Source organism: Vanacampus margaritifer, chromosome 14 (genome assembly GCF_051991255.1).
Source record: "Vanacampus margaritifer isolate UIUO_Vmar chromosome 14, RoL_Vmar_1.0, whole genome shotgun sequence".
NCBI lineage: Eukaryota > Metazoa > Chordata > Actinopteri > Syngnathiformes > Syngnathidae > Vanacampus > Vanacampus margaritifer.
The window spans coordinates 17,076,292-17,099,120 of NC_135445.1; the positions used below are offsets into that span (position 1 = coordinate 17,076,292).

The following is a 22,829-nucleotide window of genomic DNA, read 5'->3' on the forward strand; positions in this document are numbered from 1 at the left end:
ACACTTTTTTTTATGCTAGAGCATACAGAAGGCTTTGATGCAGCTTCTGAACTAAAGAGGAGGTGGCTAAAAGCAATGGTAGTTATTAAAAAAAATGGCCAGCAGGTGGCAACAGAGTATAAGAGATCAGCCAGGGACATGTTGAATAAAAGCTCTTTTTGCCAATGTTTTCAACAGGTTTGTGAATAATGATGAAACTTTCTTCACTTTTAGCCAAAACATGTTCTCAGTGTGCACTTTCTCAAAACAGAATCTCAGTATGTCAGATTGAACTTTCTCAAGCAAGACACTGGAAAGGGAATTGAGACAAAAACAAGATAACAGATAGGTTAAGGTCGAGTTGTAATGAGTTTAACATTATTTCACCTGCTCTACACATCTATAACTAAATTCAACATGGTTAAAATATAAAATAAAGAAGTAAAAATGTTAATAATGTTAACATAGGTTCCATGTTTTTATAGCAATAGAACAGAATTTTCTGTGGGACTTGCAAAATAAGTAAAAATCCAGTAAAACAGCCAGGAGTGAAGGGGGTTGCTTCAGTGAAAATGACTGCAAGTGAATGAGTTAAACATAAACATCAAGACTTAGCTATATTTTGTTCTCTTCCTGTGTATTTAACCTGATGCCTTTTGTACCCCCAGCCCATACTGTGTCTGAAGACATACAAGGTGATGACTATGAAGAAACCCTCCCCCGTTCCTCCCCAAGCTCCTCCTCCTCTGCTGTGCGTCATCGCCATGGCGACTCTCGTAAAACACTGAGGTCCAGCCAGGTGGTGATTCACAAGTGAGTGTGTGACGCAGCAGTTGCCATGACGACGTCTGTGCAAACAAAGCATCCCTCCAGACACTTGTACACAAGACTTTTGTAACCATTTATTTGTACACTATCAATCTTCACAGCTCATGAAATGCTGACAGGGCCTTTTTTCAACAAGCCTTATTCCATGTTTTTTTATTTCAGGCCTGGCTGGTAATGAGTAGGGTTACATATAAAAGGTAGCCTGTTGTGTCTTGCCCACTGCATGGTTTGGTGTGGAATAACTCACATGTGTGTATTATGTGTGTTGTCTTGAGTGTTTTCACAGATACAGCACTCACATTTCCCGCACCTTTATTGTTTGCACTTTGACATGAGTTGCAATGAGGGGGGAGGGGAATCATTTCTTTGTGCAAAAATGCAATTGTACTTTCTCCTAGATGTGACTTTAAACTTTGTGTTCTTCATAGTGATTCAAGTCAAGCTCTGCAGTCCACCACGCCAAAGCACACAGGGGAGACAAACCCTCTTACTGTAACTAATTCCAGTCAAGGCAACTGCACTCACCACAGAACTTCACATCCCCTCAGGTTGGTTCATTTTCTCAAAGTACGGGCCAAACGTGGCCAGTGGTCAAATTTTTATATGCCCGAAGCCTCATTAAATGAATGGCGTGTGGCCCTTTTGACCAGCAAATAAAATACACACTAAATGCAATTTTACATTTACCCACAAGAGAGCAGCAACACTCTGTCCAGCTCTATGACGTTGTGGGACAGTTTTTATCTTGGCGTTTCTAATAATGACTTATTAAAATATTCATCAAACATTTCATTGCCAGTAGTGATGTTTCATTTTTGAAATATTATTTTCATTGCTGAATACTGTTATTTATTTCCCTGTTTTTAAATCTAAAAGCTCAGTGAACATTTCATTGCCAGTGATAGGCTACGTCATGTGTCAAATGAACACAATGACATAATTAAGAATCTTGAAATTTAAATGTTAAAAAACTCAAATATGAAAGGCAGACTAGTTTTCTAAAATTCGTTTAGATTTATTGGTGTTCCATGTCAAAAAAGAATGCCAGGCTAAAGCTAAATGGCCGCGCCCCCCAGCATTTCAAATGGAATGTAAGGGCTGCTTGTATTTATTTATTTATTTATTTATTTATTAAACATAAAAAAAAATCAAGCAGGCAATTATAATGTATGTTGTTTATATATTTTTTATTTTCAAAAACTGCATAATAGCTTTCTGTTAAAGGTGATAACTAGGATGCACGATAATCCGATTTTCAACCGATACTGATAAACCAATAATTTTGAAAGTGTCGATAACCGATAACTAAGACGATAATTGTTTGCAAAATTAACTTGAATTCATTCACCACAGTGTTTTGAAGACAAACTTGTTATTTTAGTGGCAATTACTTTATTTGTATTTTTGCATATCTAGAGAGACTCTACAGTATATAACCCAATTTAAGCCTTCTCTCCTTTTTTTTTATTTTTATTTTTACTTTCTTTGTAGGCCATGTCAAATGTAATTAGAAAAATGAAAAATGGATAGTGATCCGCAAATGGCTCCCGGTTCATAGATTGGACACACCTGGCATATTCAATTCTTGTCATTTTCACCGCCTTTTATCATTTTCTTCTGTTTTTGTTACATCTCAATGAAGAGACCACAAGAACAGTACTGCAATTGTATAATCTTGTCATTATAGCATTGATAAACTGACTAGCCAGGTTCTTTATACTGTATAACGTGCTTGTATTTGTGTAACAGCTCAGCATCTGGCTCCTTCTGGACATGATTTCAATTTGTTGTCCATTTGTTGTTTAGGTCGCAAGAGCACATAAGCAATGTAAGTGGAAGCAGCAGAAAGAAGTGGACGATTGATGGGAACGAGGTGGAGAAGGTGGTGAGGCGTGCAGCCAGGAAAAGAAATACACACAAACAGCAAACACCTGACACATGTAGGTTTATCGGAAATAACACTTCATGACTTCATTCTGTCATCAACATTTACCCCCAAATTCTTCTATATATGTATAAATGTGGGAACATTGAATATTATAGTCTGTATGTGATGATTTTTATGTTTCAGCAACTGCGACAGAGGATGAGAATTCGGCTTGTCGACTTCTGGTGTCAAGATCCACTCAAACATCGATTGCAACAGATGACAGCCAACCTTCACACACACGTGCTCAAGTCCAGCACATAAGTAAGAATATGTCACCTTTAAAAACTGATAACCAAGTCAGGAGAACGGTTGAAATGACATCCGATTTTTTTTATCTCGCAGAGCGGGATCATACTGAGTGTGCCGATGGCAATGACGGCAGGACAAGCGGAGTTCTTCCTTGTTCTCAGTGTTTGTCACATCACAAAGTATCTTCGGAAAGTAAGCAGCATGGTGTCATCCTCGGAGAGCTCGTACCTTTTGTCTCCCATCATCCACGCATGCGCTTTGAGTTGTCAAACTTGATTGTGGCTCTTTTTAACCCTCAGAAGCAGCTGCTGGCAACCGAGAGTTAGCCCAATTGTGTTCCTGTCATTGTCATCACTGTCGTCATTGTGGACATTCTGATGCCAAGACGAGCAATGAACAAGGTGAGGGGGAGGCAATGAGGTCAAACAAACAATTACAACTGAGCTAGTTATCAAGAATAATTGTATTTTACGAGTATCAACACTCAAATACAATACAAATACTGTATAGCTTATTGGAATATATCTAACATTTAATTAGGGATAGACATCAGCCAGGCCAATATTACACTATAACAAGCATTTTGACAACTGTCGGTATTGGCCTTTTTAAAACTCATTCATTCGCAGCCATTTTCACTGAAGCAACCCCCTTCGCTCCCGGCTGTTCTACTGGATTTTGACAGATTTTGCAAGGCCCGCAGAATTTTGTGTTCTATTACTATAAAAACATGGAACCTACCAAAATAAAGATTAGAGTCTCTTTTTTCATCAAGAAAAAAAAGTATATTTGTATCTGTTTCCGTTTTGCAGTTTCATTAATATTCACATTCCTGTTGAAAACACTGACAAAAAGAGCTTGTTGCAAGTTGCAACATGACCCTGATTGATCTCTTATACTCTGCTGCCACCCGCTGGCCGTTTTTTTGTAATAACTACAATTGCTTTCGGCCACCTCGTCATGTCAGAAGCTGCATCAAAGCCTTCTGTACACATTTTTAGGTTTGAATGAGTTAAAAAATGTGACATCTAATCAAATATCTATTTATAACTGCTTTAACCCCAGGGAGCTACGTTTTCAGGTAACTAAATGCTGATCCTGATCCTGGGAATGCTCAGCACCTTTTGTGATTGTTTGAAATGATAACTAAGGCTGCGTTCACACTGCAGCTCAATTCCCAATTTTTTCACAAGTATCTGATTTTTTCATTCAGTGTGAACGGTACAATTCCGATTTTTTTCCACACCAGACCTGGGCCTCTTTCGTATGTGGCTATAAAATCGGATATATACGCGATGCTCTGCACTGTGAACGCTCATCCCCACGCATCCGATTCTGAGTGCTTGGAAGGCAGACAACTGACGTCTGTGAATATACAAAGCTGTTTTGAGTAACAGTGTTAATTTTTTGTTTGTCTTTAATTTAATCACACTTGAAACATGAAGCATAAAGTTGACGTGTGGCGACAGTAGAAATTCAGCCCTGCAGATGATTCATCACGAACGGCGATGACGCGACGTCATCTTCAGTATACTTCACAATGAAATGAGGAGGTCGAGGAGTGTCCCCTCATTTCCCCCAAATTACCTCTTCCAACCTCGCTACTCTGGCGACATGAGATGAAAAAATAAGTCAGACGGATTTCTGTTGCTGTTTGTAAACAGCACGTTCAAAACTGTCGCACGAGGAACCCGAGGACAGCAGCCAACCAGGAACGTGCGTGAAAACAGTCCACCAACCAGGAGGGCAGGCGTACAGCTGAATTTGCATAATTTATGCTGACAAGACACATGAATCGAACTCCTAACACGTTCGCGAAACGAGTCCACCAGTTCACCAATCTGTAGCGTGCGTTGGCACAGCTAAATTTGCATATGACACTGACAAAATTCGCTTGCCTCGATGGCTTCATTGGCTTGGCTGGCGGTAAAACGATGTAAGTCGGGACAACATTTACGCGATCACTGCAACGTGGCGTCGTTGTTTTGGGTGCAAGTCACTTGACGTGTGCTCTTTGCGCATGCGAGTCGTATCACGAGCGCGTTGCTTTCACATTAGATGCTGCATTTGTTTTAGCAATGTGAACAGAACATAAAAAGATCGGATTTACCCAAAAATCCGAATTGGGCATCACGCCCTGCAGTGTGAACGTAGCCATAAACTACCTATCAGTACGATCAATATCTACAAACAGAAAGCGAGCAGCTTTTCTCATAACCTTGAAACCATGTTCGTTTTATGCTGTTATTTTTAGTTTTCAAAACTTTTAAACTATTCCATCTTAGTGTTTTATTTACATACATAGACATTTACTTGATTTTTTTTAACATAATGGGGATCTTGCAGCTCAAAAACTCAATAGAGAAAAACAGATCCGTTTTGGTTCTGAGCCCAAAAATGAGTTCAAAACGGCTGTCAGGCCGAACACAACAGAAACTGTTCCCCAGTGTAATCAGTGAGGCGAACGGTGGTCTTACTTTTTTTTTGTTTCATTTTTGCTTCATCGTGGAGCTAAAATAGAATGGTATAGTCAGAGCAAGCAAATCGGTTAGCAGGTTAAAACAAAACAAAGCACTTATCCTCTAATATAATTTTTTTTTTTTTCAAGTCCGCCTTGAAAATGAATTTTCAATCATGTCCGACAGCCATCCTCTCCTGGTTTCACACAATGAATACCCCTTGAGTCTCTCTGAACCAATCAGAGGCCTTCTAGCTGGCTGTTTATTGAATCTGAAATCTGATTAAGATTGATTATAAAAAATAATAATAATAGAAATACTTAAAGTCCTGGGAAGTTTACATTGACGTGGCAACTCATAGAAGCTGAAATCTGATTGGACAAAAAAAAAATGGGGTTCTCTGATGTGCTGTGTTCTACAGAGTGTTGCAGAGACTCAAACACCCCCAGAATCTCCAGTTGCACACCAACAGAGTCTCCCAGCGTAGCGGCACCACCTGCCATGTGCCCAACACCACTGCTGTAAGCCACCTGACCCCCACACACCGCACCCATTTAACAATATTCATGTGAGATGTCACACTAAATGTGTTTTTCCTTACTGTTTTCTCATTTTTAGCTTTTATCTCCAACCTCAACCCGTCCACGTGTACACCAACAACTCAGGCTCTCCCTCAAAGGTCAGCAGTAGTAAAGAGGAGGAGAGGTCGCGAACGTCGCCGTGCATTGTTCCGCAACGCTCTCTGGATGACGCCCTCCTGGCTGCGCGGGAGATAAACGTCAAGTCAAAACGCATGGTGCGTTCACTGACCGCAGAACTGCGCTCACTGGAACGACTGTCCAAATCCTGCTCCAACTCGGACTGACTGACGGTGCATCTGCTCATGGAGCCTGCCTGGTGTAGGCCAATTGACTTCGGACAAATTTGCTAACATTGCTGCCTATTATAAGTTTTTTTGTTTGTTTTGTTTTTAAGGGAACTTTGGTCTCTGTTGGCCAAATGTAATTTTTGAGGGCATAGTCGTTATTTGAACAGATGTGCTGGCATGCCGAATGGACAAACTGTCATCAGCCCCCAAAATATATGACTTGCTGTGTAAACCATAGCTTTAAGCTCAAAGAAGACATTTAGCATTACAAAACAATTAACGATGGATGGATTTTTGGAATGAGTGTGATCCACTTTTTTGGACATCTTTTACAACTGTTTTTTAGCGTTGCAGCGTTCACTGCTAATGATGATGTAATGCAAGAACAATGTTTATTTTCGTCGATCATTGCATCCATCCATCCATTCATCCATCCATTTTCTTGACCGCTTTTCCTCACAAGGGTCGCGGGGGTTAATTAGTGTTACTGGTGTTGCCATATAACGCAACATTTGGTTGAGCATATTTGTAATTGTGTTTTACTGTCTGGTGAGTGAACATGTGTCTTTATAGTTTGGACTACAAATGAATTTCACTTAATTTCACATGCAAGTGTTTTATATTGTACTTGAAAATATTACTGTGAAGATAAATTGTTTATATCGGCATTTTGTTTTACCTGTATTTTACTTTCTCTGTCATTCTTTTTTAATTTTTTTTAGTTGCCCTAAAACTTTTTAAACGATACAACAGCCATATAAAGGTTGAACAGTTTGTGAAGTAGCCTACTGATTGTTGTCTGATCATTTAGCAAAGTTTTTAAAAAATAAGATGACACAAGTTTATTTTGGTCAGAAAACAAAATTAGCCTGCAGTGTAAATATAAATACCCCATTTTTTGGCCACCTTGTTAGGACTTGGGGGCAACTTCCCATCAAAGGCAATGCATGTACATTGAAAATAGATCATAATATGCTCGTTTTCAAATGATTTTAACGAGGTTTACTTATCAGTGTCAAAATCTGTCAGTACACAACGTTTGTTATTTATAGTTATAAAAAAGAAATCTTATACGTCAATTAAAAGCTGATTTTACAAGTGTAATTGTGTACATACGTTTCTTTTTCCCCAATTATTAAAAAATTGTGAGTACAGTTAGTAGAGGATGGTTTCGATTTTTCGACCTCTGGGTTATGGGCCCCTGCATGCTTCCGCTGAGCCACACGTCTTTTTTCGATGTTCATGTACAGTTAATGATTGTGAGGATCCTGCATCCCGCAATACCACAGTTTTTTTATATCTTTGTTTAAGTAGGATACCTACCTTTCTATTATATATAGAAAACCTACCGTACCGTATGTATATAATATGAAATCAGATTTATGCCAAAAAAGAAAAGTTTTTGAAATAGACATTTGATCTATGATGAGTGATGACACAATTTCTCATTTGTGCTTTATGCCTTTTTTCGTGCAGAACTGTTTTTTCAGCTAGTGAGAATGTCCCTGCACAGATTTCCTCTTCCAAAACCGAAGCCACCCTCCAACAGTCTCATGACTTTAAACAGTTGTTACAAAACTGAGGTTTTTTCTTGCTGCGATGGCTAAAATCGTAAGACAAAGCAGTAATCATTACAGATCATTGGGTGGCGGTAATGCGCTATTTCAGTTTGCCAACCGGTTAAACACAAAGATGAAGGAAGCAGACATCGGACGCATATGACGTAATAGTCCCGGATTGGTCGAACAATAACATCATCCCTACAACATTACTGTGCGACAAGAAGCGCCAGAGCCGAGTGTAAACCTCCATCTTTATACAAGCTCTGTTTTAGATGATTATTTTATTGTTATTATACGAGTATGATGGCTGAACGAAAGTTCACTCGGTGGTCAGAAAGCGAGGTAGCCCTTTTCTTGAAATTAGTGGCTGAGGAAAGAATACAGCAAGAGCTGGACGGAGCCCGAACTGAAAAAGTCTACCTGGAACTTTCCCAGCAAATGGCCACGCACGGGTTTGACCGCAGTCCTCAGACTTGCAGAGAAAAATTGAAAAAGATGAAGAGTGACTACAAAGCCATAAAGGACCACGGTCACCGCGGCAGTTTGTACAGAAGCGATTGGAAATGGTTCGGTCAGATGGAAGCCATATACGGCCACAGACGCAACAGCCGAGGGCGAAGCATAGCGGTGAAGCAGAAGCAAGAGTGGTCCGTGGAGGAGACGGGCTGTCTCATTGCACTGTGGTCGTCACCTGAGTCCAGAATCGCCTTTGGGGGCAGGGCCAAGCTGCTGATCGACTTCATTCGGCTGGAGATGGCGAGTGCTGGCTTCATCCGAACCGCGGAACAGATCAACAACAAGTTAAAGAAACTGAAAATGGAATACAGGGACAAGAAGAAGTACCTGGATCGCAGTGACCTGGCACAAATGCCATTTTATGAAATGATGGAGTCTGTGCTCGGCAACTCACAGTCACCCTCGTTGAATGGGCACATCAGTCCTGCCACTGCTATACTGGAGAGCATCATTGACCCATCTGCAGGGGTTGGTAATGGTAAGAAACCTCTGTACTAATAACGTCACGCAACCATAATGGCCAACATTAAAAAGTGCTCTTCGACAAAGAAGCAGAGGTTTCATTGCTAAATAGTTGAACATTTATAATGTAATACATTAAAATGTGAAATAATTATAGTGTCATTGATAAAATATAAAACGTTTATGAACTATAATATGAGTGTACGTGGTTATTTTGTTTCCAGTCATCATCAATATTATTGTAGGCTACTGTGCCATTATGCACAGTTTAAAAACTAATGCTATGCTTAATATAGGAATAAAAAAAATAAATAAAAATGAAACTTAAGAGATTTTTAAAGAACATTTCAGATGGAAAGGTCACATTCCACTTGACTGTCAATATGTTTCAACCTACTAGGACAACATCTGACTTGAAAATAAACTATATTGTTACATGTGTGGTAACATGGGGTTATGCTATTATTTGGTATATTCATTATTTTGGTGCAAAGGTTAAAATGGCGTCAAAAGTTAGCATGCCACCTAACATAACGCAGACATGCTTTGTGTATTCAGTCCATTATATGTATTTCACTTTAATTTGAAATATAAATTGTACCTTAATAAATGTTAGAAAACAAACAAGTCTAAAAGATTTTAGCCTGAAACCAGTGTTTTTGGTGAACTAACTCAAGCCATGTTGTTTCTACTGATTACCAAAGAACAGAAAAGACTAGAAATAAACAAAACTGTTATAAACACAGAGCACATTCAAACACCGTTCCTTATTTGGGATGTTATTTTCTAGATTTGCCCGATGAGGACAACATGATTACAGCTATTACTGGTGCACCACCACCTCCATGCAGCCCAACTTCACCCTCCGTCCTGACGGAAAGTGCAAAAGCGGATGTCGGAACAGGTTAGCGTTAGAGTTTGCCATTTGTGTTCAATCTATCTGCACTCAGTCTTTTTGGTTTGGTCTTCGATGTTTGAACGTTTTTGTTATTTGATTATTTCTAGGCTTGTCCACCAATGACCACGCCATTGTTGCAGACACTGATGAACCCCCACCCCTTCATTGCAATACAAAAATAAGTGCAACAAGTAGTGCCAAAAGAGGTACAATTTGTACAGCTGTCAAAGGTCATGAACAGTAAATCAGTTGAAAATATTTTTGTGGACTACATCAGTTTATTGGTTGATTAAAATAATGCACACATTTTTTTTTTTTATTGATTTTATATTTTTATAGTAGTAGTTTCAATCATGGCTCTGGAAGTCCGACACCTGAACTACGTAGGCCAACGTCACTTGATTGTATTTGAAACTTTTCACCACCATTGTTATGTTTTTTTTAGGTTCGTCTGCTGAGGTGTCGTTGGTTGATAGCAGTGATGGCCTTCCACCACCACTAGCAACACCACTACTAGCACCTCCTCCATCTAACTCACCTTCACCCTCCTGCACTTCCAAGGAAAGTTCAACAATAACCAAGAGGGGTAAGAAGCATTGTTGACACATAACTGGCGAGTTGGGTTTCTTAATTTTGTGGGTGCTACTGGGAACAGTGATATGAGGACCCACTTTGTTTGTTTCAATTGTTTGTGTACGCAGCAAAAAGGAAGCGACCAAGCGATGGCCTGTTGGAGTTTTTGGAGCGGTCAGACGAACGGTTCTTCCAGTTTAGTAGAGATCTGATGCACAGGATGGAGGAGGACACAAAGTCACTGCTTGGACTCTTAGGGCGGATGGTGACGGTGATGGAGGCTTCAAATAAAAATAATAATGAACACCATCCATCCACGAGTTGAACTGCGATGAGAGCTTTAGGAACTTTAGAGTTGTCTTTGTTAAATATCATGTTTTACATTGACCTGTGGGTCGGGGCTTTTACTAAATATATTTTTTAGAACACGTGGTGCACCCCTGACACACACTTGTAAATACTTTTGTATTTAAAGACATATTCAGCCGCTATTCTGTTGAGATTGTAAAAAGTAATCTGTACTGAATGTAAAACTGAACTTTATGATGCCTAATAAAAGTTATGCTGACAGTTATGGGAGCTTTTTTCTTCTCAAAACGGTTTCTGTTGACAAACTTTGGGGAGATTAACAGTACTTTTGGTTCTATACCGAGCACTGCCATTTCACTATGTTTACTTTTATAATGAAGTGGTTAAATTGTCTCTTTTGCCCTTAAAAGACTCATGCCGTACTTATATGAATGACTGACAAAAAATGTCTGATAATTCTGTGATAAAACAAGCACGCCATTTTGGAGGTGTGTACAGGATAGTATCACAAATTAAATTGTTTAGCTGTTAAAACAGTGGTGTGATACTGAAGTGTCTTAATTCTCAGTTCAGAACAACGAGTCAAGTTTATAGTCTAAAATGAGGAATTTACAATAAAACACTTACTTAAAAGTGTGCGTACATTTAAAATAGTGCCATATAATCATATAAAGGGTGGTCGTTGTTTTCCAGTCCTTTTTTTAATTAGACTGAAAGTCTGGAGGTTATGCTTGGTAATATTATGCCAGGTATATTGCATGTGGTTATGATTGAGGGAAAATATCTTGTGCTTGTTCGTCGGGTGGGGGCGAACAATACAGCAACAAATACAGAAAACTGCAATTCACTATGTAGCGAGAAGGTGCAGATACATTGCTGTCCACGTGGGTTCGCCATATCTACATGACACGATTTTGTGATTAAAAGCGTCATTAAAAAAAGGGGGGGGGGGCTCCTTTTTACGTTGATAAAATGAAATACCCTTAATAATTGTCATTGGTGTATATTCCTACGTCCTTTTTACAAAAGATTTGCTGTTGCTCAATCCTGAAGACAGTAACGCTCAAAATGAAGCACAAACATTTTGTTTCCAGACTCGTTAGTGAGTAAGCGTTTCTATGACAGCCATGATGCAAATGTGTCTATTGACACAAAGTCTTATCTTCTTCTGATGTAGCTACCTGGAAGTACATGAACACATCTAGGGTCTGTCTGTCAGATATATAGCTGTTGGTTAACAGAAGTTAGCGCTTGTAAGTCTGTTGGGGCAGAGTTTAATACTTTATATAGCGCGCTTTTCCTCCTAAAATGGCCCGCAGCATCACAAGTAACTGGGGGATGAGTATCTTGCTGAAGGGTACTTTGAGATAGTCACAATGGCCTGGGATCAAACCCACACTCTCAGGGTTGCAAGACTACCACTGAGCCACGCTGCTCCAACAACATCTGGATGTATCGCTATTGAGAAGTCGACAGCGCGCTGAAAAATTGGTAAGTTTCTCCTTCACCGGAAATGAGGGTGTGGTCAATTTAACACTCAAGGTAGTGCTATTCAGGTTTGACATCCACCCAACACTCAAGGAAATTTACTGCCAGTGTAAATTTTTATCCTAACAGTGTTAAAATAACACTGCATATTTGATCGAGCACTGGAAATTTAACATTGATTTGCTGTGCACTAATTGTTTATTTAGCAAGGATGACCAATAAGTGAAGAGTCTTAAACGTAATGGAAGCCAATTTATTTAACAGCCTTAGTACATATATGTTACACACGGAAGTATTGTTTGTGCTTCAACACTCGCAAACATTCATTCCCAATAAGTTAAACAGTTTGAGGACAGACTTAATGTGCTGATATTTTTCTTAGATAAATAATTTGGAAAGAAATCAAGCAATTTGACAGTTAATCCTAGAGAAGAGCAAATTAATACAAAAAATAAACAAGTAAGCGATTGCAACACAGAGAACTTGTTATAGTGCAATATTCAACTTGTTTGGCTGGGGGAAGAAGAAAGAGCTGGAGGAAATGAATGAATGTGTTGTTTTTTTTACTCTTGCAAAGCCATTCAGCATTGGAGAGGATTTACATTGCACCAGCGGAAAATCAGGCAAAGAAAATATAGATGTTTCTCTTTTTTTCCCGTTTGTTTCCGACTAACAGCTACAGCTAAAACATTGCAAATACAGTGGCGTCCTATTAGCATTTAATAAAGGAAAGTTAGCACTACTTCACATGCTGAAACATCACCAGTCAACAATGAGAAGCTCAACAGCAACAAATGGCATTACGACACTAACTACACAGTGCACGAGCCAATGAAACATCGTCACTAAGCAATCAGAAGACTGACGGGATACAATACTGAAATACAAGAGGCCTTCGTGAAAGAGATTTTAGCAAGCAACGGCTTTTTTCAACATTAAAACATGGCGTTGTCAGCGGTGCAGGAGGGGGGAGTGGGGTAGCAATTGAATACTTCACAGTCTTGGCAGTCAGAGGAGGGATGATTCTTTTCAAAATCATCAACAGAACCGCTACTATCATATACTCTACCTTTATCTCTCATTTCTCATAAAATTTTTGAAATTTTCATTCTCATTAAAGTCCTCTTTGTGAGCGCTATATGGAGGTGGCAGCTCAACAACAATAACCTAACGTAACCTCACGGCAAAAGCATCCATGTGATGAATTTGCATAGTCTGAGCTAATGTGCCGAGTCGCAAGCTGCGCGGCGGATGCTTCAGCGGACGTCTTGAAAGCGGAAAGGTCTTTCAGTAGAGTATCCAAACACAACATCTTTAGGAGAAAGCAAAACAAAAACAGCTAGCTCCCAAATTCCACACGGGATACAAACACAGTAAACAGTCCAGACAAGTCCAAGCATGCTACTTGATACAAACATCTCAAATGGGCAGCAGGGGCGACTCATCTCCGTTGAAATATATTTATATATTGCATGTTGATTGATATGCTATATTTTACAACTTGAACCTCTCAAACGGCACATCCCTCCTCCACTTGCTTTCACTACACTGACACTAAGCAGGTGACCAGCAAGGATAGATCTACCTTTGACATATTCTAGCAGGTTTGATAGCCTACAGTACATTTTACATTTTAGTATGTCCCCTTTGAAATGTATCTGTTACGGATATTTAAATCAGGTTCTTTCATTGCATCCATTGCAAAACACGAGAATACTTGTTTTACTCTTTTGTTTAAACATATATATTTTTTGTCATCTTAGATGTCTTTTTTATTATTATTGTCAAGCAAGATGCACACACAAGAAAGGAACGGTCGACGTTGTAAAGGGGGGAAGTAAGGAGCAGAGAGATTGGATGATGGAGGGATTTTTAACTGGTCACTTCCTCATCTGGTTTGTTCATGGCCTTGAGTTGCTCCAGCAGGCTGGTGGGGGTAAAGATGTTGGTCGATCCTGAGGACATACACAAACACACAAAAAGCCTGCAGTTGGATATATGCTTTAGCATAGACACAGAGGGAAAATGTGTTTTCAGCTCTTGCTATAAAAGTATTGTTTGTTGAACAGGGAGATAAAAACTGAAATGCTACTTTCTGCTGTTATTCCTTTTGTTCATCACTGCGTTCATCTTACAACTACTTCATTTGCATCAGCTAAATAGATACTAGCTGACGATTCATAGAGGAATTAAAATACAATTTAAGTTTCAAAAAGCTCAAAAAAGCAAAGACAAAGAATACAATTTACAATCAACTCACGCCTGTTTCACCAAAGCAATAAATATATTACTTTGGCGTTTTCTTGTGGCACCTTGGTGCAAATGAACTATGTTGAAATAAGTTGAGGAGCTTCATTTAGATAAAAGTAGGGCTTGTTGCATCCATAGGCCATGTTTGACTTTTTTTTTTTTGCTTTTTGAAGCAATGTTCAGGGTTTATCCCCCACAATTAGAACTGTGTCCACCCGAAGTTATGTGACTAGTTGACTTTTATACACTGGTGACACCAAATGTGTTGTCCAAGTTATACTAGGTAATATTTTACTATATACAATGGTTAGCTTATTTTTTATACTTGTTTGACGAATAATTACAGTTTTATTATTTATTTATTTATTTAATACTTTCATCTTATTAACCTTTATTCATCCAGGCAAAGCAGTTGGGAACGGATTCACATTTGCAGTAGTACTGACCTGACCATTAAAAATATTTTTTGTTTTACTGAGAGAAGGTTAACTTATGTTTACACTGATTTACATAACAGTTAACATGTTGGTGAGAAATATTACATTCTGTTGCTTTAGAGGCATAAAGCCTAACAACTCATTATGAGCATATGCAAATTGCTGGGAATGCTTACTGTACATGGGGATTAAAGGCTCATAACATAAGATGAACTTTCAAGACAGCTGAAGACACATTTTACACTTTTTTTTTTACTTGACAGGTGCAGGAGTGGAGTAAAGCAAACATCTTGCCAAATTTGGTTCACACATCATTGCTTAGAAAGTTTTTTGTTTCTAAAACGAAAAAGGTTCGACCATTTGATTTACTCCTCACGACACACAATGTTTGTCCTTACGTTGTTTGTTTCTACTGCAGAGCTGCATTTTAACTTTCAATTATTTGTACAAAATGCTAGAAAATGACCAAAATGCACAGAAGCATCAATTCCGATTTTGGTTGGGATTGTTTGACTCGTAAACATGCTGCTTTTGTGCCCAAGAAACAAACAATCTTTGGACTAATTAGTAATTAACTACAATACTGACTTCTTGTACCTAAAGCGCAAAACAAACACAAATACTTGCTGTAAGTAGGTGATGGCCATTATCGTGTGTTGAATGTAAAAGACAGTATGCGCCGGAGCAGACATACTGCCGACTGAGAAACCATAAATAAAAACTTGTTCGGAAATGATATCGCTTTAGCGGCTACGTTAGGGATGAGAATGACGTGCTGTGACAATATAATCCTTGTAGAGATGTTATTGGCATGGAGATGAGTATTATTTATGACTTGCTCCAAGGATGCATGTTTGTCAGATGGAATAATTATATACAATATTAAAAACAGTATTGTATAATGTTAAAACAACAGGATAGGATACTGCATTTACCCTTTGTTGACTACTGATTAGCTTCATTTAAATTACCTGAGTTTGCAAACTTAAAATAGAATTGATTATTTTGTACACACAAGGCACTTGGGAAGTCTAAACAGGCGAGTGGCATGAGGTGCTGTATAGGCCAAAAATAACCACACGCACACTCACAGAAATATTTCAAGCCTAGCTTAAGATTTATGTAAAAAAAATTTACATGACAAATTCCCATTTACTTTTTTTTTCCCAGATAATTTTAACACAAACCTACCAAATGAACCTTATATGATACATATTCATTAGTCTAATAAAGCCTATTTATTTAAAATGCATAATCCTCAGGTTTATGTATTTAGTATTAATAAAGTATTATTGGTTGTTTTTTTTTGTTGCGTTTTTTGGGACGTCTGCATTCATTTCATCCCCAAAAATGTAAAAAATGAAAAACATGGACCTAAGTGTTTTTCACATAGCAGTATATTTATCGTGTTTTGTGTATAGGTGACCTGATTATTATGCAATTCAAACAATATACTTTATGTATTTTAAATAAATACTCTCAATATTATTATTTTACAGGAATTATACTTCATTAATAATAAATACAGAAACCTGAGGAGTATGCATTTAATATAAATATTAGACTATTTATTATTGTTAATATTTCTATTATTAATATTGGACTATTTATTAGATGAATGAATATGTATCATATAAGGTTTATTTGGTAGGTTTGTGTTAAAATTATCTTTAAAAAAAGTAAATGGGAATTTGTCATGTAAATAAAATTACAAAAATCTTAAATTAGGCTTGAAATATTTCTGTGAGTGCACAAAGAACGTTCCCCCTCACTAAAAAAAAACACATAGAGAAAAAAAAGAATGTTATATATCAGTCCTTTCTTTCCAATTGCTTTTAAATTGTGTTTTTTCCCCCCATTGTTTCCATTAACAGTCTCGTTAATTTTTTTAGATTGAAAATCACTATAAGCACTGTGCAGTTTTCTTTCATTAACAAAGGGGTACTAACAGTGCACGCACATCTCGAAATACTATTCCTAATACTTCCTCGGTCTGTTTTTTTTTGTTGTTTTTTTTGGTGAGCCTGAGAGCTTCTCTGTTGGGCATGAAAAATTTCTAATTTGAGAGTGGTAAATGTGATTTATTTTTTATTTGGCCTAAGCAGCACCTGGCATCAATGGCAGCTATTTGCTAAGTGTCATAGTTAGATTGCTAAAGCATATCAGGTGGAGCAATGCTACATAGCCACGCTACGTCAGCAGAGATGTGTCTCTCTCTCACACACACACACAGACACACACACGCGCACACACACAAACAGGAAATCCTTGACGAAAAGAAAAATGACATTTTTGTGTTTCCATTATTATCACCAAATTGGTCATATGTAACCGCGCCCTCTGCTGACGAGCCGTCGGCCATGTGAGCATGTGATGATAGTACAAGACAACATCAAGGGAGTAAGGAGAATCTCCTTCAATGAACTTCAACCATGTCCTGAAAGAAATCAAGGTGATTGTTGTGGCCAAGGATTCATTAGAAAAATAAACACAGTCAACAAAGTGATAATAAAGATGGATCTTGGGGTAGATTAAATCTGAAGTGAACGGTTAACGGTGAGCCTTTATACAATCGAGGGGCGATTTAATCCACCCAGCAGAGATGATAGGAGGCAGCAGGGATGGGGGTTGGACAACCTACTCAGGCATGGCCGCTCTTCAGCGCACACTTGATCTTAATATAGCCTTTATTCTGAATTCACATGTATCTGTGCAGGCAAAATTGCTTTGAGGTTTCTCATCCGCTTTCTACGTTTTCTGCATGAAGAACTTTTGACTCGCTGCATACGTCAGGTACACTTGAACAAGATGATGATATCCAGCACCAGAGCTACATCAACAAAATCTATCTGTACAAAGACTATAATGCTCAGTTTTGGTGTTTGAGTTATACACAAACAAAATGGGGTATTCCACTATTGTTTGCTCACCAAGAACCACATCATCTCAGGAAAGGACATTTCATACACAAGGTAACTAAACATACTTCACATAATGAAAAGATAAAAAATAACCAAAGACTTTTAAAAACAAAGCAAAGACATAAAAAGTAGGTTACTTTAAAGGTAAATTTAAAAGGGCTAATATTGGCCAATGAAATTGTTACTTCACTTGCTTTAACTCATTCACTACCATTGACGATTAAAGATGTCAAATATTCATTTGAACTATTTCTATTAGTTTAATTTTTTTTCCACTTTTGTTAACAAGAGTATGAAAACCTAGAATTTTTTAATTGTACATTTAGAACAGATATTAAATGTGTGAATAATCGTGAGTTAACTTGTGAAGTCATGCAATTAATTACAATAAAAAAAAAATCGCCTGACGCTACAAATTTTTAATAATCTTTTTTTCTTTTTTTTAATCGCGTCAGGCGATTAAATTTTTTAATTGTAATTAATTGCATGACTTCAATAGTTAACCCATGATTAATCATAAATTTTATATCTGTTCTAAATGTATAACAATTTTTTTCTAGGTTTTCATACTCTTGTTAACAAAAGTGGAAAAAAAATTTAACTAATAGAAATAGTTCAAATGAATTTTTGACGTCAATATCCGTCAATGGCAGTGAATGAGTTTTAAACACAACATTCTGATAATATTGTGTTTATTGCAATATGAGCATCAAAATCTACCCCTTTATATTCACTTTCAAGGGGCGGCCATTTTGCCACTTGCAGTCGAGTAACAACCAATCACGGCTCAGCTTCAGAAAAGAGGTGAGCCGTGATTGGTTGTTGCCTGAGCTCTGACTAACTTTGATGTCGTTTGGCAAAAATGGCCGCCCCCCCACGAGACTTATAAAAGCAGATGGATTTTGCTGCTTAATTCATATTTCACAAACACAATATTAATCAGAATGACATGTTTAGACTAGATTGTGATGAACATTAGTTGACTTCAGAACTGACAGTTAACTAGTTGTTACGCTCCCCATCTATACAGGGGGCCTCAGTTTACAATTGAGTTCCGTTCCTATGGGGGTGACATAATCAGAATTTCTTCATAAGGCTATCACTAACCTATGCGCGCAAAGTCAACTTATTTACAGTAAATATTGGTAAGACAAACACTTCACGGTCATAGATAGAAAACACTTGAATGATATCCAGGAAGTACAGCAGTAACTAAGCGCACCTTTTTGTGCACGTGATGATATAGTTTTATGCATCGCGCTGTACGAGATTTTAAAATGTTGTATGTCGCGACCGTCATGAAGAGAGGACTCCTGTGTACAGTCTAAGAGTAGTCGCTAGTCTTAAATGTTGATAAAGCTCTTGTACTGGATTGCACATCAGCATCTATTGAGAAAATGACATCAACTTTGAAACATTTCTAGGAATAGTTCATTTTCTAAAGATGGTGATTTAGACGGCCAAAATGATTTATCTGCAGTGAGCAAAGATGTTGGCTGACATTGAGGCTATAGTAGACCCTGATAGAGCGGCCCATGCAGTGAGAAAAGGCCATGATGTACCCATCCCTGAGGGTCACGAAGAGGAGGAGGTGGTGGAGGTACATAAAACACTACTGAGTGATTCAAAAGAAGAACAAGGAAGCCCTTGTGCTGTTGAAGTTCAGAAAGGGCTTCTTGAGCGGCTGCCTTTACTTTTTTCTGTGTGATTTCTCTCTCCCTCCCTCCCAATCTGTCTCTGCCTCACTCGTCTGAGGCGTCTGCGTCCTCAAAGGACACCCTAGTGGACTCTCGGAAGTCGGGGTGCTGCAGGTCCGATAAGAATTTGGTGGGGGTGAGCATGTGGGTGGAACCTGTAGGAGGAACAGAGGTGGCTTCACCACTCGTCTTTCAACACATGCCAAGGCCCTCATCCACTCTCTACAACAAACAGGTTATTTTCTTTCTTTTCTTTTCTTTTTTTTTTTAGCAACCAACTGTTCTTACAAACAGACACACTAATTTACGTAACTGCTCACAGAACACACACACACACACACACACACACACACACACGCACACACACACACACATTGTCACTTGCACAAAACAGAGAGAAACAGAAAAAGACAAGGCGAAGCTGTGATTTAAAGACAATTTTGAAAGACAAGAGCGAAAGCAGAGCAAAATAGGAACATAGAAGAGAGCAGCACTGAGAAGCATTAAAACATCAAATTAACAGTCCAGAGGGACATTATGACGTAGGACACAACACACAAAATAGACCTGCTGGAAACATTTTAGTGTGATTGTTTGACTAAACTGTCCAACTTTGCAATTTACTGTATACTATATGGATCAGCAACCTTTACTGTTATAAGAGCCGTTTAAGGCCAAATAAAGATCAAATTATCTGTATGAAGCCACAAAAGATTTGAACATTGTGATCAACGAAACTGTGTGATAGTGTTAGCCTAATGTACTGAGCGCCCAAGAGCTAATTAGAGCTGCCCTATAACGGAAAAATTTGCAGCATCCAATAGTTTGAGATACATTTTCTTCTAATTCTACCTTTCCCCTACATGTTTTCTGTTTTGGGGATTTAAAAAAATATATTATTATTATTGTTATTATTATTAATGTATTTTCAGACTTTTCTGCCTTTCTGTTAAATGTTTTACGTTCTTGGCAGTTTTAGTGATTTGTAATAGTGATTTTCTGCTAGCCTGGCAAAAGCCAGATTGATTTGTGCTTCACTTGAGGGAGTTCTCCACAATATCAGTCTGGGACTGCTCCGCGTTGATTTGCTCGGGAAAGGCGGGGCATGCTGTAAAACACTTTGAGCTGATTGGACGAAGCAGAATCGTGTGCACGTCTACCTAACTTTTGTTTCGACCAATCACGGCAAAGTCATCGACATTCGACTGTTGTGACTAGCTGATATCATGGCGTTGAGTTTATGTTGTTGGTTTTGCGATGTTGATATGCGGAAACAAGAGACAAATTCGGCGAAAACAGAATTAATTGCAGCGTCCACGCATTTGTCCACCAGTGTCGCCATGTTTGGTTTGTTTCTTCCCACGGCTTCGGCGCTTCTTGTTTTTATTCCGCCTCCAAATACAATGTCGTTCTGTGATTGGTCCAAACCCACCAGTGGTTCGTATCGGTGGAAATCAATGGGAGTGGTACAAGATGGATTCTATAGAGATTGTGAACTCACAAATTTTTTGCAATAAATTTCTGATATTTTGGGCAATTTTGTGGATATTATATGGTAATTTTCAGGACTTTTTTTGGTTTTGGACATTTTATAGTTACTTTTTGTTTTCTTTTATGCCTTTTTTTTTTAGAAAGAAAATTCTGACTGAGCAATTTTTTATACAGTTGATGGTACTTTTTGGGATTTCTTCTTTTGTTTTTGGACATTTTATAGTTACTTTTTGAATATTTTCTTTTTTGCATTAAAAAAATGAAATTCTGACATTTTTGGCAATTTCATGGTCATTTTATGGTAATTTTCTGCTTTTCCTCTTCCTTTTTGGAAATGTTATGGTCACATTTTGGACATTTTTAGGTATTTTTAAAAACAATTTTTCATCTACCTTTCATCCCTCTTTTTCTGTCAACTTAGAATTTTGGACTGACATTTTTTTGGAATATTCAATGATTTGTTTTTTAAATCTAAATAAAAAATCTAAAAATAAAGATTATATATATATATATATATATATATATATATATATACACATTTAAAAAAAAAATGTTTTTAAGAGATCCACAGGGAGCCATAGGAGAGGGATTAAAGAGCCGCATGAGGCTCCCTTGGTATAGTTTGAAAACTATATACTAGAGTGGCACAAGTATAGACCTGATATTCTTGCCTGTTTGATTGTCAGTATTAGTTATCCTACAAAAATGTTTTGGTATTATTTAGTATAGCTCTGATTAGTATTTAAAAGTGTTTACTTATTTTAGTGCAGTTGAATACTTGTACTTCATTTTAGTGATCAAAAAGGTAACATTTTAATTGTAATTACTCCCATTGATCAAACCACAGAAAGATACAATAAAGTGGGGAACACACATACGCAGGGGTGGGCGCGACTATAATTTTGCCGGTCCGTCATTCATCATTCGCCAGCAGCCGGGCCACATCCGTCATCGTCAGTCCGTCATGATTTCAAGTTGAATCAACCCCTCCCCTCCCCGTTTGCACTACTCACCAATTATGGCTTCCCACTTCCCATTGGCCTGTGTGACCTCATAGGCGCAGCGCATCTCGCTGAAGGACACTCCCCCAATGATGAAGACCATGACCCTTGGGCCGGTGCGGTATTCTCCGGGTGTCTTGTTCTTGTGCCAGTGTCCATACCGAGCACTGCCAGGGAGCACAAGCATGTCATCTTTTTTACGAGTATACTACTTTGTTGGTGATTCGTGGTGCTTTGATGCCACTTGATACAGCATATACAACCCCACGATAACATTGGGTAGCCCACACTTGCACAATTCAATGATGTCCAATACAAGAGGTTGAGCACTCAAATAATAATAATTCAACAATATATTTAGCAACATAGTTTGAAATTAAACTTAATTAAAACTCAAGTTGTTTTTTTTCTCAGTGTTATTCCTTCCAAACAATAAATCGACACAAACTTGGTTAGTGTGACCCTCCAGTCACTAATGTGGGCACATTACATGCCGACTTCTCAAATATTGATCTAGGCCTCGTCTCCTGTCCAAAATTAGTATTAATCTTTCACTGCCATTTGTTGTGAACAAATGCATATTTGTGTGCGTGTGTGTGTGTGTGTGTGTGTGTGTGTACCTGACAGCAGTGGTGCTGAAAGAGGCAGAGGAGCGAGTGGAGATGTAGGGGTAGTGCTTAGTATCTAGCTTATCATCAATGGCATCCTGCAGAGGGACAAACAGACAAACACTCAATAATTAAATCCAATCAATCAGATAAATATATTAATTTAATACGTTGAGTAGGAACACAAGGTAAATGCATAGAAATAATGATGCGCAATTCTAGATGACTCACTGTAATTAATGCTAATGTAATAAATAAAACTCAAATCAAAGCAGTTAAGAGCTACTTTTTATTTTATATAAG

At 38.1% G+C, this 22,829-nt stretch overlaps 3 protein-coding genes across 7 annotated transcripts in view; 2 read left to right on the forward strand and 1 right to left on the reverse strand.

Annotated features, from left to right (window-relative positions):
- Window positions 1-7,417, forward strand: part of akna (AT-hook transcription factor) — a 28,078-nt gene extending 20,661 nt beyond the window's left edge. For all 4 annotated transcript variants that reach the window (XM_077543107.1, XM_077543109.1, XM_077543110.1 and 1 more), the window contains 8 exons: window positions 648-792; window positions 1,236-1,355; window positions 2,614-2,747; window positions 2,879-2,998; window positions 3,080-3,178; window positions 3,286-3,387; window positions 5,867-5,966; window positions 6,064-7,417. In XM_077543107.1, coding sequence (XP_077399233.1) covers window positions 648-792; window positions 1,236-1,355; window positions 2,614-2,747; window positions 2,879-2,998; window positions 3,080-3,178; window positions 3,286-3,387; window positions 5,867-5,966; window positions 6,064-6,310 — 1,067 coding nt within the window. In that variant the 3' untranslated portion in view covers window positions 6,311-7,417. The remainder of the gene's footprint in view (window positions 1-647; window positions 793-1,235; window positions 1,356-2,613; window positions 2,748-2,878; window positions 2,999-3,079; window positions 3,179-3,285; window positions 3,388-5,866; window positions 5,967-6,063) is intronic.
- Window positions 7,418-8,066: 649 nt separating this feature from the next.
- On the forward strand, window positions 8,067-10,898 carry LOC144033896 (uncharacterized). Its single transcript, XM_077542292.1, has 5 exons — window positions 8,067-8,869; window positions 9,644-9,757; window positions 9,859-9,957; window positions 10,197-10,337; window positions 10,453-10,898. Exons 1-5 carry the CDS (start codon window positions 8,176-8,178, stop codon window positions 10,647-10,649), a joined length of 1,245 nt encoding a protein of 414 aa, XP_077398418.1. The 5' UTR covers window positions 8,067-8,175; the 3' UTR covers window positions 10,650-10,898.
- A 1,462-nt stretch (window positions 10,899-12,360) lies between these two features.
- Window positions 12,361-22,829, reverse strand: part of stxbp1a (syntaxin binding protein 1a) — a 29,972-nt gene continuing 19,503 nt past the window's right edge. Inside the window, exons 17-20 of one of the 2 annotated variants that reach the window (XM_077586298.1) lie at window positions 22,539-22,624; window positions 21,931-22,085; window positions 19,424-19,581; window positions 12,361-14,076 (exon numbers count right to left, since the gene is read on the reverse strand). In XM_077586298.1, the coding sequence (XP_077442424.1) occupies window positions 19,472-19,581; window positions 21,931-22,085; window positions 22,539-22,624 (351 nt within the window). In that variant the 3' untranslated portion in view covers window positions 12,361-14,076; window positions 19,424-19,471. The remainder of the gene's footprint in view (window positions 14,077-19,423; window positions 19,582-21,930; window positions 22,086-22,538; window positions 22,625-22,829) is intronic. The other variant, XM_077586299.1, reaches the window with a different exon arrangement.